Source organism: Lissotriton helveticus, chromosome 7 (assembly GCF_964261635.1).
Source record: "Lissotriton helveticus chromosome 7, aLisHel1.1, whole genome shotgun sequence".
Classification (NCBI taxonomy): Eukaryota; Metazoa; Chordata; class Amphibia; order Caudata; family Salamandridae; genus Lissotriton; species Lissotriton helveticus.
The window spans coordinates 1,904,528,083-1,904,544,229 of record NC_136068.1 but is presented as its reverse complement, the minus strand read 5'-3'; the positions used below and the strand labels follow the sequence as shown (position 1 = coordinate 1,904,544,229).

The 16,147-nt window shown below is 42.7% G+C and overlaps 1 protein-coding gene across 1 annotated transcript; it reads right to left on the bottom strand.

Annotated features, from left to right (window-relative positions):
* Positions 1 to 225: 225 nt before the first annotated feature.
* LOC144767848 (olfactory receptor 5V1-like) lies at positions 226 to 1,152 on the bottom strand. The gene has a single exon (XM_078651212.1). The coding sequence runs from the start codon at positions 1,150 to 1,152 to the stop codon at positions 226 to 228; it is 927 nt and encodes a 308-aa protein (XP_078507338.1).
* Positions 1,153 to 16,147: the final 14,995 nt, after the last annotated feature.

Sequence of the window (16,147 nt, the reverse complement as noted above, 5' to 3'; positions counted from 1 at the left end):
TCACTGTTCACATCTGTTCCTCCTTTTAACAACATGATTTGTGAAACCTGATCATTCTGCCTGGCTATCCTTAAATGACATGTATAAAACTAAACTTACAAATGATGCCCCAGACATGCAGAGATTAATAGGCACAGTTTTAGGATGTACATGGTTCTGCAGAGGTTGTAATTAGGGAAAATATCAATCAATACTCTTGTAAAATAGTGTTTATGGTCCTGTAGTCTATACTCTTTCTTTTTTTTTCCTCAGGACATTCTTAAAATCACTGTTGTTCAGACTGTATATAATGGGGTTGCACAGTGGAGGAAGAGTGGTGTATAGCAAAGATACAATCTTGTTGTCTTTCAATGAAAATGTTGATGTAGGTCTCATATATGTAGGACAAATAGATCCATAGAATAAAATAACCACAGTGAGATGAGAGCCACATGTTGAGAAGGCCTTGCGCCTCCCTTCTGTAGACTTCGTCTTCAGGATCACTGAGATGACCTTCACATAAGAGGTGATGACAAAAAGGAATGGTGCCAGTCCAAAAATAGATCCAAATGTATAGCTCATTGTCTCCATAGTGTGGATGTTGGTACACGATAGCTTCATCAGGGCACTTACATCACAGAAAAAGTGGTTGATGGTGTGCGACTGACAGTAAGAAAGTCCAGACATCAGTACAATGTGTGGCAGAGGAAGCGTGAGACCGAGAGCCCAGCTCACAGCCACCAGCTGGATGCACATATTCTTGTTCATGATAGTTCTGTAATGCAAGGGGTTGCAGATGGCCACATACCTATCCAAGGCCATGAAGGTGAGGAGTAGGAATTCTGCTGTCAACAGCAGGGCAAAACAGTATACCTGCAGGAGACATGCAGTGAGGGGAATGAGTGCTCTTTTCAGAAAAAAATGGGCTAGCATTTGTGGGAATGTGACTGAGATGCCACTGATGTCAATAAAGGACAAATTAATGAGGAAAAAATACATGGGCCTGTGCAGATATGGGCTGGAGTATATTATTGACATTATAAGGAAGTTTCCCACTAAAGTGATCAGATAAATCAGTGTGAATGCAAGAAAAAGGGGAATTCGGAGATGTGGAAGATCTGAAAACCCCACAATAAGGAACTGCCATGCTGATGTTTGATTGTTCCCTTCCATGTGTCCAAGAACACCATTTTTTTGATTTGCGGAGTCTGAAATAAAGTACATAAACAATATTAATTAACTTGCTGGTGGTTATCTCAGGAGACAGGACAATAATATGTATATTTTGTTTCTGGTGTTTTCTGGAGTTACTGATTAGTGCCCTGGCCAAATTTGAAATTATCATCCTACATGTCAATAACACATAAATGTTCCTACATCACATGAAAGTGGATTCAAACAATCATCTGTAAAGATTCTTGGTAAAATGTATCACAGAAAAGATGTAAAATGCTTATCATTTCCCATCATGCAGAAAACGTTATAACCTCAATGTGATTAAAAAATATACTCTTTTGCAGAGAAAACCTTTGCATACACTTCTTTAGGAAGAGGTCTAAAACATGAGAAAAACATCAAAGGTACATTCTTGATAAAGTTAAGCTATCATGAATCATGCTCAAAGGTGTTGGCATGCTATTGCTTCTGAGAGCAATGCTGTGTTTGGACTTGCTGGCGATTTCTGGCCATGGTTTCATCACACTTTGACAAGACCCTGATTCTTTGGGTTTTCTCATGGGTTTTGGACCATTGTTATTTTAGTACAATTTCTTTTAGCTAAATCCGTATTACCTCCCTGGAGCCTTTTTTCTGATAACGCCTTCCAAGTACAGTTTTTCTGATGATGACGTGGCCTTCTTTTTAGTTCATTACATTTTCACCATGCATATTGGAGCCAGAGTACATCTTCTTTCCGACAGGATGACATAGAGCCACCAACACCATCGCACCCATCCTCCGCCAAACCATCAACCGCTCCCTGGCGACCGCCTCATTCCCCGACGACTGGAAACACGCCGAGGTCAACCCCCTCCTAAAGAAACCCTCGGCGGACCCCACCGACCTCAAAAACTACAGACCCATCTCCCTGCTCCCGTTCCCAGCGAAAGTCATCGAGAAAGCCATCAACAGCCAACTCGCCACATTCATTGAAGAACACAACATCCTCGACTCCTCCCAATCCGGCTTCAGAAAAAACCACAGTACGGAAACCGCCCTCCTCGCCGCAACAGACGACATCCGCACCTTACTGGACATAGGAGAAACAGTAGCCCTCATCCTCCTCGACCTATCAGCGGCGTTCGTCACAGTCTCCCACCGCACCCTAATACGCAGACTCTACGATGCAGGAATCCAGGACAAGGCCCTCGACTGGATCTGCTCCTTCCTCTCCAGCAGGACGCAGCGGGTCAGACTCCCCCCTTTCCTCTCGGACCCCACACCTATCACCTGCGGAGTCCCCCAGGGCTCCTCCCTCAGCCCGACGCTCTTCAACATCTACATGGCTCCACTTGCCCCCATCGTCAGAACCTACGGACTCAACATCGTGTCATATGCAGACGACACCCAGCTCATCCTCTCCCTATCCAACGAGCCCAACACCGCCAGACGCAACTTTCGAGAAGGCATGGAAGCCGTCGCCAAATGGATGAAAAACAGCTGCCTACAACTAAACACCAACAAAACAGAAGTACTCATCATGGGCCCAAACCCCGACGCCTGGAGTGACACCTGGTGGCCCACCGCCCTCGGAAACCCTCCAACCCCCACAGACCACGCACGCAACCTGGGAATCATCCTGGACTCCGAGCTCAAAATGGACCGCCAGATCAACTCTGTCTCATCTTCCTGCTTCCACACCCTCCGCCTCCTTCGTAAGACCTTCAAATGGATCCCCCTCGAACACCGAAAGACAGTCACTCACGCCCTGGTCACCAGCAGACTCGACTACGGCAACGCACTCTACGCCGGAATAAACAAAAACCTCATCTGCAAGCTACAGAACATCCAGAACGCCGCCGCAAGACTGGTCCTCAACCTGCCAAAACACTGCCACATCTCCCAGCACCTGCGCACACTCCACTGGCTCCCCGTCGAGGCGAGAATCACCTTTAAGATGCTCACCCACGCACACAAGGCCCTCCACGGCACCGGACCAGCATACCTGAACAGCCGACTCAAATTCCACGCACCCCAAAGGACCCTACGATCAGCCCAGCTTTCCTACGCTGTGGTCCCCCGCACCAGAAAGACCAGATCGGGAGGCCGCTCCTTCTCCTTCCTCGCGGCCAAAGCATGGAACGCCCTTCCCCTCCACCTCAGACAGACAACATCGCTCCCCATCTTCACAAGAAACCTCAAAACATGGCTCTTCGACAGACCCCCTCCTTGATGGAATGGAACCCGCACCCCCCCAACCCCCCCCACCCCTAGCGCCTTGAGACCCTTACGGGTGAGTAGTCGCGCTTTAACAAACTCCTTGATTGATTGATTGATTGATTGATTGATTGACATAGGAATTGGAAAGTGAAATTGTGCATAGTGCACTCGGGCCTGCCGACTGGTCTCTGTTTTTGCCAACAGATCCGCCTGCCACCTGCCAATCTACCTGCCTGCTGCTCCTCCTGCCTGCCGTGAACGAGCAGCGAGCAACGTCGGAAGAGCCCCGCCTACTCCAAGAAGCGGCGGTACACGGAACGCGAGCAGCTTGTTGTGCTGCTTCGCTCCGCATCCGCAGCACCGTACCTGTGCCCCTAAGTTTCCAGAATTAATGGAAGCTAAAGAGAGCTGCACTAGGCTGCGCCAAGAGCGGGTGTACTGCAGCACCGCAGCACCGCAAAAAAGACTGCGAAAAAGACCGGGGAAGACCGTGGAAGCAGCAGAAGCCGCCAGATAAGCCCAGCCAAATCACCAGAAAAATAGGAGCAGGAGAAAGGAGAAAGGAACTATCATACCCTGGGGAGGTCAGGGCCCCAAAAGACAGTGATAAAGCTTGGTGTCTGACCCAGGGACCCCCCCCCCCACAGAAGAAAGGAAGTAAGGAGGTGATTGCGGGTTAACCGAAAGATATACGGTTTTGAGCTCAATGTAAACAGGTCGGCAAGGCAGGATAACGGCACAACAGAGGTAAGTGTATGTGTGACTGCATGCCCCCTTAAAGCAAATAGGAGTTCTCAAACTAAATTGCTTAGGGGGTTAGTTAAAGCGGGATAAATTGGAATGCTAAAGTTGTAAAATAAGAATACACTGGCTATAATTCGGTATTGAGAGCTATGGTGCAAAAAAGGAAGAAACAACCCGTAAAGTGCATACTGAGCACATCCCCAGGAGAAGAGAACTTTCTAGAGAATCAAGAACCCTAGAAGAAGGAATGCCTGTCAGCCTCTAAATCTGTAAAATACTTTTTAGGTAAATACTAAAAAAGAGTAGACTCACCCAGGAGAGCCTTGGAAGCAGAAGTAACTCAGGAGAATGGGAATGGCTCAGTAGAAATTGTTGAAGAATTACTGGAGGCATCATTCCTGTTAAATCAGTCAATCTCTGGTCAAAATTAACTGCTGGCAGAGCCGCGTTTGTCTTCATCCCCCAACACACACAAGCGTTAGAGACCTCAGGCCAAATAGGGAACATTACGGAAAGGTTGAGAAATATTTGGGGTGAGGAATTAAATACATCAGCCCAACGGTCAAACCAACTACATCCGGAAATACAGAAAAGGGTAAGAGCAGATGATCCAGAGAGGAACAGCGAACATGACTTAGCTATCTCTGCTAAACCCTCCTCTTCAATGATGAACCTAGTGCTGAAGCTTCAGAAAACACTTCAGGGGATACTACAAAGTAACAATGTTAAACAATGGGGTCTTGCAAACGCAAAAAACAAACTTAAAACAGATTGAGGAGGGGTTGCAAGGAATCTGAGGCCAGATGCGGCCAGATGCCACATATGATGAGACCAACAGAAGACCCACAGTCTATAGAACCTATAGAACAGAAAGGGAGTGTAGCAATAGTAGAAGCCAATCATGCCGTATATATTTAAAAACTATAGAGATATAGAGATAACTATGAGATATAGTGCTAGGTACAACAGTAGGCAACACAGAAGAGTGATAGTCAAAAAGAGGGAATCTACAGCAGAAATAGGAGAAAAGCAGCAGGAAAAAAAGGTTGAGATTAAGTCAAACCCTGCATATACACATGTACCGGATAAGCCAGCATGATCGGAGGGCAAGTGGGAGGTATTAAAGAACCAAGAAAAGAAAAAGATTAGCAAGGGATTAAGCAAAAAGCATCTAGAAATAAATCCCTTAGCAAAATCAATAAATGCGGGACATAATATATATGCTCAGAAGAATAGCTCCATAGGAAAAGTAGCCCCGCAACCCGGTAAAACAGGAGTAAAAAGCCACCTGGGGTACATTAGATGGAAAGATAACAGCGAGATAGGTCCAGAAGCCCAGATGACCAGTACTGAGTTAGGAAATAATAAACGCTGTATCTTGAACCAATTCAACCAGGAAAAAAGGGGAAGAAAACATGGAAGATCCAACCCTTAAATAGGTTCCAAATTGTATTCTCATTCTCAAAATGCCCAAGTCTGAGAGGAATAGTTACAAAAGATCTGAGACGAGTGGGCTTCGTAGAAAATACAAATGGGAAGGAAATCACAAGAGTCCTTGTCTACTCAGATTTGGTGAAATTGGCAATTTAGAAAGCGGAGGCTGAGATAGAGCAGGAAGGCATATGGTTAATCACAGAGAAAGATCTGGAAAAACAGATGCAATCAGGTAGAGACTTCCTTAAATGTCATGCAGGCCTTGGGAAGAGACAGGTGAGGCTTATGGAGAATAATGAAGAGGGGGGAGGTACGCTAAATATAGGGACAATGGAGTCAAAGAAGCAGCCCTGCAGGTCCCTCCCAGTAGTATAAAGAAGGTATGGGGGACGATGGAGGTATAAGCGAGGTAGAATAGGATGGGGGGTGTCGCATAGCCTTAACTTCTTATCCTGGAATGTAAAAGGCCTGGGTGATAGAGCAAAACAGGAACGTTTAAGCGAGCTAGGAAAAAATATGGGAATTATGTGTGTGCAAGAAACTTGGCTATGTGACGAAACCCCAACATTTGATGGCTTCAACCAGCTCCACTGCCCGGATAGGAAACAGAGGTTCGGATGCTCGACGGGGGGATTATTACCTTAGTGTCAACAAAAATAGCAACGAACATGATCCTGTTAAATGTGAAATGTAAATGGCTTTTGGTATGCAGATTGTCCCTGCTGGTTTTAGATAAAAGGTATGAAAATGTAATTATTATAAATGTGTATATGCAATGGGAAATTAATTTGGAGTATGAAAGTGAGTTGGAGCATTTTAAAGATGATATAGATTCTCTATGTGGAAAGTATGAGACGGATATGTTTTTCATAATGAGGGATTTCATTTCAACCATAAACTGAGCCCAAAGATGGTAGACCTCTGGAATAGGGATATACTGGATGCATATGAGATAAAGGATGCAACCTTCCCAGACTGTGAACCCCAAAGACGGGATAAAATGCTGGGAAACTACCTAGGGATGAAAGGTCTGTTCTGCTTGAATGGTAGACTGGAATCAGATTGCCCAGCAAATAAAACATTTAAAATAGGCACACAAAACTGCCCAATAGACTATATTTTTATGTTTGCTTGGAATATCCCTCTTATAAGTACATTTAAGATACTGCAGCTAGAAAAAAGTGATCATAACCCTCTGCAGTTGACGATTCAGGGGGGAAGCCAGAAACCGTGTGATAAAGTTATTGCATAACAAGTTGAATACCCTGTCCACAAGGTTATCAGAAGAGTACATAGAAAAACTAGGAAGACTCCAACAGAAGATACCTTTAGGGGAAATAGAGGCCCGAAACCTGCAATGGTTTGAGGAAAAAATAGAACAAGTGGTCCAATGTCTTCGAATCGCATGAAAAAGAGATAAAATAAACAAACATATAATCCCAGCAAGATGACCGAAATGGTTCTCTGCAGATTGTCAGAAGAAAAAAGAGAAATCAGGAAAGAAACCAGAATGATCAGAAATAAATACGATCAGAAGAGATAAAGGCACCTTGAAAAATTGAAAAGAGAATATAAAAAGTTACTTGCAAATGCTAAAAGAACTTATAAGGATAAATGCTGGGAAAATGTATTGCAAACTATCGAATCGAAGAATTTAAGACAATTCTGAAAATTTGTAAAAACAGCAGCTGACCACCCAGTCGGGGCAATGAATTGTGTGGTAGACGAGGCAGTTTGGGAGAAGTATTTGAAGGAAATGTATGGCCCACGGAGAGATGTTGTAGCTGAATAAGGGCTAGAATCATGGCAAGGGTTAGTAGAAGATCTAAAACTAGACTTTACAGAACTGAGTGTAAAAAATACAGTAGCTAATTTAAAGCTAACATGAGCCGCAGGCCCAGACAATCTCCCAGCAATAATAATAAAATCTGAGATGAAAAGGTGGGCGAAATTCCTATCTCAGTTGTTCCTGGTAATCATAGAAGGAGAGAAAATACCTTAGACTGGAAGGGAGCAGTAATAAGGCCAGTACACTAAAAAGGGGATGTGAATGAACCACAAAACTATAGATTAATTAACGTGTTAGATATAGGGGAAAAAGTGTTTGCAAAAATAATTTTGCATAGATTTAAGAACTGGGTAGAGAAGTTCACAATAGTACCAACTGAATAGGGGGGCTTTAAGGAAGGCCATTCCACGGTCGACCATTACTTTGCCCTGTGGGCCGCGGCACGCAAGTCAATGGAACAAAATGGTAAGCTCTACTGATGTTTTGTTTAATTTCGAGCCCCATTCGACTCAGTTGATCGGAACTGCTTCTGGGAAACCCTAGAAAATAAAAAGATCCCCGCGGGTTTTCTGAGGATAATAAAAGAGTTACACCGCGGTAATTGGGCCCAAGTAATTAGGGACACAGAGGGGTAACTAACTCCAAAAATAGCAATCGAGAACGGCCTCAGACAGGGCTGTGTGCTAGCCCCCCTGCTCTTTCCTATATTTTTGGCCGACTTACCGGCAACTCTAGAGATGGAAAGAAGTGCAAGCCCGAGAATGGATGGTAAGAAAATTTCCTGCCTGTTGTATGCAGATGATTTGGTGATTTTAGATTAGGCCGAAATTGGTCTACAAAGTAAATTAAATGTTTTTAAGTGATTATTGTAATGCAACATTTTTAGCTGTAAATATGGAAAAAACTAAGATTTTATGCTTCGAAAAAAAAGAGACTAGCTACAGCTGGGTGTTAGGAGATCTCAAATTGGAAAGTGTGAATAAATATCGTTATCTGAGGGTGTGGTTCGACAGGACGTTAAAGTGGCATACCCACCTAGAAGCCCAGAAAGCGAAGGCCTTCATATCGATCTGTGGTCTGAAGAAATTCAATCGATATTATGGAGATTATGAAAGGAGTTGCATATAGATATATGCCAGAAGGTGTCACAGAGGTGTAGGAAAGAGATCCTACTAAGAAGCCTTAAATGGGCTAAAACGCAAGGAAGAAAGTATTACAGGGCTGTGAAAATATAAAGGTGAAAATCTCCCATGATTCCTTGCAGGTAGAATTCTCTAAAAGTGAGCTCACAAAATACGGTCAAGAAGCCTCAAGAAGGGCAGATATGGTATACTTAGAGAATAAAAAATTGGTGCCATTAATGAGGGAGTCATAGTGAAAAGAAAATTGGCTCCCTTACCTGGATATCTTACACAACTATTGGTACAGACAGGATATTTTAAGACTGAGAATACGTATAAATCCCTGGCTAGTAAATGAAGAACTAAAAAGAAAAATAGTACACTGTGATGGCTATTGTAAATGTAGTTTGGGTACTAAAGGAGATAGATTGCACATTCTGCTAGATTGTGTAATATTATTAGAGCAGCGTAAACGTTATATCCGTCCGTTATTTTTAAAATATGATATACGGCAACAGATTAATGCAGTAGAACTATTAACAGAAATGCTAAATATTGACATAGCGAGTGCAGTGGGGAACTATATGAAAGAAATCAAAAGTTACCTTAGAGAAAATTAGTTGAAATGTGTAGTGATTTTAAATAATTTTAACTTTGTATTAGGTTATTTCAAAGAATATTTTAATATATAATTTTATAATGTGCTGTTATCACGAGTATGAGCATCGAATTTTGGACCAATCACTGAATAAGTATTAACTTTCTTAACATTGAGAATGTACGAACTGTGATGATTTAATCTGTGTTATATTTGTTTAAAGACTGTCTGTTTGTCCTTTATGCATTACTACACCATTCAACCGATCGCCATGAAACTTTGGGAAGTTGTTGTGTACAATCCCGCAAAGGTTTCTGGCATAAAATATTTTTAAATATCGTCCCCTCTGGGCCCTCATAATCTTTCGAATACTGATGTACGCACCTGACGGAAAAACAACAAATCGTGTATCTACAAGCACTCAAATAAATAAATAGAATTAATACACCATTCATCCGGTCGCCATGAAACTTTGGGAAGTTGTTGAGTACAATCCCGTGAAGGTTTCTGGCATAATTTTTTTTAAATATCGGCCCCTAGGGCCCTCATAATCTTTCAAATACTGATGTACGCACAAGACGGAAAAACTAAAAATCGTGGATCCACAAGCACTCAAATAAATGAATAGAATTAAAAAACAGCATTCATCTGATCGCCAGGAAACTATGGGAAGTTGTTGAGTACACTCCTGCAAAGGTTTCTGGCATAATATTTTTTTAAATATCGGCCCCCCAGGGCCCACATAATCTTTTTAATACTGATGTATGCACAAGACGGAAAACCAAATAATTGTGTATCCATAAGCACTCGAATAAATAAATAGAATTAAAACAGCATTCATCCGATCGCCAAGAAACTTTGGGAAGTTGTTGAGTACACTCCCACGAAGGTTTCTGGCATAACATTTTTTTAAATATCGGCCCCCCCAGGGCCCTCATAATCTTTTGAATACTGATGTACGCACAAGACGGAAAACCAAATATTCGTGTATCCATAAGCACTTGAATGAATAAATAGAATTAAAACAGCATTCATCCGATCGCCAAGAAACTTTGGGAAGTTGTTGAGTACACTCCCGCGAAGGTTTCTAGCATAATATTTTTTTAAATATCGGCCCGCAGGGCCCTCATAATCTTTTGAATACTGATGTATGCACCAGACGGAAAAAACAAAAAATCGTGTATCCTCATGCACTCGAATAAATAAATAGAATTAAAACTACACTTTGAAACGTTTTCCATATAAAAATGACACAATGTAAATTGAATGTTATCATAATGAGTTTCCTTGAATTTCCTTTCTTCGGAGATCGCAGCAACGATGTTTTGTGATTATACCTTGTTTGTTTGTAACTGTCACTCTGTATCATTTTGGGTGTTTTTATTCCCAGGATGTGTGTCTCGTTCATATTTCTTCACTGTGTATTTGTTTCTCCCAGCTCCTGTGTCTGTGGTCTCCAGTGACTGTGATTTTACCTCCAAGTCTCAATGTCACATTTTCTAACATTCTTTTGTCCTCTCCAGGTTTTCTCTCCATATGTTAACAAGTGAAATGGAAAAAGGTTGATTCTTTAAAAGTTTATTATTTTAATTTTCTGCAGTTTCTGAAAGCATCTACAACATGGGGAACTGTGTGATAATTGAAGTGTTAGACCTCAAAGCCATTGGCCAAGTCTTCTCCTAAACATGTTGCCTTCTTCAATCCTGTTTGCTGAAATTCATTTTTGTTGGCTTTAGAACGTTGTACATTTACCCCTACTATCCAGTGCTACAGTGCTTGTGTTCACTCCATAAAAGGTGTTTGAATTGTCTCACACCAAATTGGCACATTCCATTTACTTATAAGTCCTTATAAAGTGGTATTACAAGTACCCAGGGTCTGTTGTCAGATTCCAACAAAGCTGGCTCACCTGGCTCCTATACTTCCATTCTTCACAGAGATGGTAGGGACCCAGCTCCATACAGCCTACCTTACTGCCTGTGATATGAATTCCCACAAAGAAGATGGGGTAGAATCTAGGAGAAGGGGGCTGTGGATGGACGTTATCTAGGTTGTCCGGGTACAATTGTCGAACGTAAAACAATGACATAGTAAGGGGTCCTGCCACTAATGTAGTTGTTGGCATCTTCTCCCTGGTGTGTTGTCTGTAGTAAGTAGTTCCCAACCTACCTGTGATTAACTATGTCAGTCACGACGTCTGTTGTTTTAGTGGTGGCACTGGATACTGTTCACTCAGATTCTTCTCTGGATTTGGTTAGGTGTGATAGTATTGTGTCTAAGAGGAAACAAGTATACAGGTTACAAACCAGGGTTGATAATACAGAGCTTATTTCAGTGAAATATTACTGCAATACAAGATGCCAGAGTGGTAAGCACTGGAATGGTTCTAAGTACTGCTACGCCTGTAGGTCGATGAGGTTCTCGTCAAAGGTGAGCTGCTGTCTCACATTCTCTGCCAAGATGAATGGTCCTGTGAATTATTCGTTCAATGCAGAGAACTGTTGCACTCTAACCAGAACACCTGCTGACAGCAGTCACACTGTCGAGACAGGACCCCCTTCTAATGCCACCTCCACTAGACTACCTTGTGACAGCAGAGAATGCAGAGAACTGTTGCGCTCTAACTAGGCTCTCAGGCGGGCACCAAGTTCTGTTCACTTATGCCCATACAACAAGTTTGGATCACTTGGTATTCCCACTTTGAATTCAAAGCATTCACAACAGACACACCTGGCTGCATAATACATAAACTAGTGCTACTTCTGTAAGCGCAATGCTCTATGTGTAGAATAGGTTCCTTGTTTTTCTGTGTGCGCTTGCTTGTGTTGGGTAATTTTGTTTATTTATTTTTTTCTTTTGTAGAATTCATAAAGCTGAGTGGTGTTACCTAACTGCTGGATTTAACGGGAAGCTGCCGTGATGAATAGGAAGGCTGCCGGAAGACGTTGTCACTGGTAAGTACTGAGTTGGAATACTCCGGTAAGCCAAGCTGTTACCTCATGGAGAGTCTCAAGACAAAGCAAGTTCTAGCCTGCTGGGTGTGGTTTAAATGAGAAACCACACAGAAGATGGCCACTGAGATTTGCTGTGGTCACGCAAGAGCTCGGCATTTAAGACTTCCTGCAATGTACACACCTGTCAACAAATACACTAGTAAGCATGTTGTAGACAGTGGTATTGTTATAGGTTATAGGGCTCCTTAGGAACAATCACTCAGTTCAGGATAGTATTGAGTTACGATGCTGTAAGGTGAGGAGAACAACCAACCTCCCCAAAGTTGTGGCCAAAGACAACATAGAAATTCAGAAAATCCTCAGCACACATCTGTAGTGTAATATTAAATACCAGTGCAAGTCTAGACAAATTATAAACACAGTTTTAGAAACCTTCTCTTTCTTTTATTCTTTTCTTTCTGATCAGCCAACACATGTTTCATTGCATAAACTGGGAAATCATCCTGTGACTTTCTCAAAGCTTCAATATCATTGGTAGCTACTTTCCATGTGGTGATAATTCCATCCACGCGCTTTAGAGAAGATTTCTGAAACTGTGTTTACATTTTGTGTATACTCGTATTGGTATTTAATATTTCACTACAGATGTGCCTGAGGATTTTGTGAATTTGTAAGCCTGTTGTGCTGTTTTGTCTCAGTGAGTCTCGCGCTGTTCATGCAAGTTAACAGGTTCTGCTGCAATCATCCAAATGGTAAGGTGTCCTTTACATGAACAGAAACAACACACGCTAGGAACAATGAAATGAGATATGAATATACACCCCACTAGGAACATGAAATGAATATACATACATACACAGCTCTGATTACCATATACTCTCAGTAAACCATACTAACACTAACACACAAGTGCTAGTGCACGGGTTGGAAGAAGGGCTTTCAAGACTGGGAAACTTACCATCTATGTTAGTGGGGGACTTTGACACATGTAAATTATTTCTTTCTAGTGGGCCTGCAGCATGTATTGTGCCACCCAGTTAAGTAGCCCCGAAAAATATGTCTCAGGCTCGCATTCAGCCTATGTGCAATTTGAAATTGCCAAGTTGATCGGACAAAACAAACATTTTGCCATCTCTAAACTTCCTTTTATAAAACATATATGTTACCCCCAAGGTAGGCCCTAAACAGCTCATATGGCAGGGTGCATTGTGTTTAAATGTAGCACATGTTGTTTTAAGTTTTACATGTCCAGGTAGTGAAGAACTATCAAATACATTTTTCACTTCTGTGAGGCCTACGTCTTCCTTATGATAACATTGGAGTACCCTGTTACATTTAATAAATTATAATTTTGATTGGTAACAGCTTGAAATGTCATGTTTTGTTTCAAAGAATTGTAATTTAAAAACATCTTTAACCGTCTTTAATTGGGTTTTAGACACAATAATGAAAAAGCCACATTTAGAAATGTGTCATTTTCTTGTCTAAACAATTTGGGGCAGACACTTTTGCACCACCATTGTGTCAGTTTTGTGATGCAATCAATCAAATTTAGCTTTATTCGAGGTAAAAAACTCATAAAAGCATAAATACAGACGTGGCATTGATACTGCTCGATAGTTACAGTAACCACTTTGACAGTTCTATTAAAAGCAGAGTTTATCATTAAAAAAAGCATTTTGATCAAATAAATTTAAAAAACACATAAAACACTGGTATATTAAAACCATTATTTTACAAAATGGAAATTCAGACATCAGGCAGGGCGAAATATCATTCAGTGGAAAGAAATTCATTTCTGATGGTCCACATCCAGCCCAAAAACTTTGCAACAGCGAATGTGATGACTGGTAGGCTACTGGTGGAAATTAATATTAATGCCACCCTACTATCCCTAGTGCCTAACAACTTGCACATTGCTTTGAGCCAAACTCGTCTTGGATTAGCGTAGGCCCTGCATACAAATAGAATATGTGCAATGGTCTTTTTCGTTGTTGCAGGCCGGGCATATAAAAGAATTGCCAGCCGCCCATCTCCCAGTTAGTGCTCTTATTGGGAGAGACCCCACTCTGAACTGGAAATAAAGCTTCCTATCCCTAGGTTTTGAGGTACAGTCCCAAAATGGCTCAAAACTAGGTGAAGCCTTGATTTCCAGAAAGCGGCCCTCCATGGTAGAGGGGTCAGTGGCATTCCAATTTCGATGAGCGACCATTTCCCAGTATATTTTCTTTAAGTTGTTTTTCGATGGGAAGTGAGCTAGCTCCGGATTTTCCCACAGCCCCTTCAACCCCATTTCCCCCAGGGCTTTACTCAACTCCTTCAACCACGCTATTCTATGAAATTTGTCTATTTTGATTACCTCCAAAAAACTCTGGGCATATTGAGCGAGTGCCGGGGTGACCCAGATTCTCCGCCAATATAGAAGAGGTCGTAATCTGACCACATCGGCTAATGCTTTTCTCCCCAAATCATACCGCAATGGTTTCATCGGAGTGCTTCTGGGGAGACCCACAAGGTTACGAAAGAACTTGTTTTCAACAAGTGTTAGTGGTGTTGAATTATCATTGCCCCAAATCTCTGCACCGTACAGTGCCGAGCCTAAGGCTTTTGCCTCATAGAGACGAAGGGCTGGCTGGATGGATTTGGTGAGGGATTTGCTGTGCTCTACAGATATTACTCCCGCATTTTGGCGGAGTTTTAATGCTGCCAATTCAATATGTTTGCCCCATTTGATCCCCTTGTCCAGATGGATGCCCAAATAGAGAAAATCCGACACCATTTCCACCTTTTGGCCATTCATCTCAAAATTCCCTTTGAAACCACGGTGCGGGTTGAATGCCATAAGCTTCATTTTTGCAATGTTAACTTCCAGCCTTTGGTCGTCACAAAAGTCCTCAAAAATTTTCATGGCTCGCTGCAAACCGCTTGGAGTTTTGGAAATGATTAGCGTGTCATCTGCAAAGAGTAAAATAGGGGTTTTTGCCCCCCCCCAGGGTAGGGGCATCGATGCATTGCTGCAACATTTGTTCCACTATCCCGTTTATGTACAAATAGAAGAGCGTGGGGGCCATAGCACAGCCTTGGCGCACCCCACGCTCTACTGGGAATTCAGCCGTAACTTGGCCCTGACCTCCCCATTGAACCTTCGCATGATTAGACTCATGCAACCTCATCACTAGAGTCAAGATCTCAGGAGGCATGCACATCTTGGCAAGTGCATTCCATAACTGGAGCCGTGGGACCAGATCGAATGCTGCCCGTAAATCGATAAAGGCAGCATAAATGCTGCCTTTACCCAGCACCACCGTCTTCCAGTAAAGTAAGATGAAACGAAATATCTGGTCGGTGGTGCTAGTTAGTCTGCGAAAACCAGCCTGGAAAGTTGACAAGATGTCCCCCCCCTTCTACCCAGTCCAAAATTTTCCCCAGGATCATTTTTCCGATGACCTTTTGGACCGTATCGATCAGGCTGATAGGCCTATAATTCCCTGGGTGTGTTTTGTCCCCTTTTTTGTATATGGGGATTATTGTGGCCCCTTGCCAGGATCTTGGAACTGGTGCCCCTTGGGCCACGGCATTAGCCAACTTCGCTATATAAATACCCCAGAGAGTTTTATCATGAAGGAAAACATCAGCGGGAACCCCATCCGGCCCAGGTGCCTTACCCCTAGAAACAGACGAAAGAGCCATAGCTACATCCTTACTGGTGAAAACATTGTCAGTACACAAAGTTATATTTGTAATTTCCCCGATCCTATCCTCCGGGCGGGCTGCATATTGGGAACCAAAATGGTCTAACCAGCTGCTCTGTGTCACATGGTTAGAGGGGGGTTTGGGGTGACCTCCCTGCCCCCACTTGGCCATGTTCCAAAACACTTTTGAATCCTTGGCCTAGCATGCATTTAAGAGATCTTGCCAATATTGGTCGTCCCATTGAGTCTTTGCCCTGTGTATTATTTTCTTGTAGTCCTGCCTAGCTGTTCTGACCTCATCCGGGACTCTTCTTTTGATTGCACTCCCTAGGGCTTTTCTTGCCCGCCTACAAGCGGCATTGTACCAACTCTCTCTATGTGGCCGTCTATGGTTGCCCTTGGGCTTAGTTGTTACCTTGAAGAAGTGCCCCCTTAAACTTTCAAAAAACAGATCATGT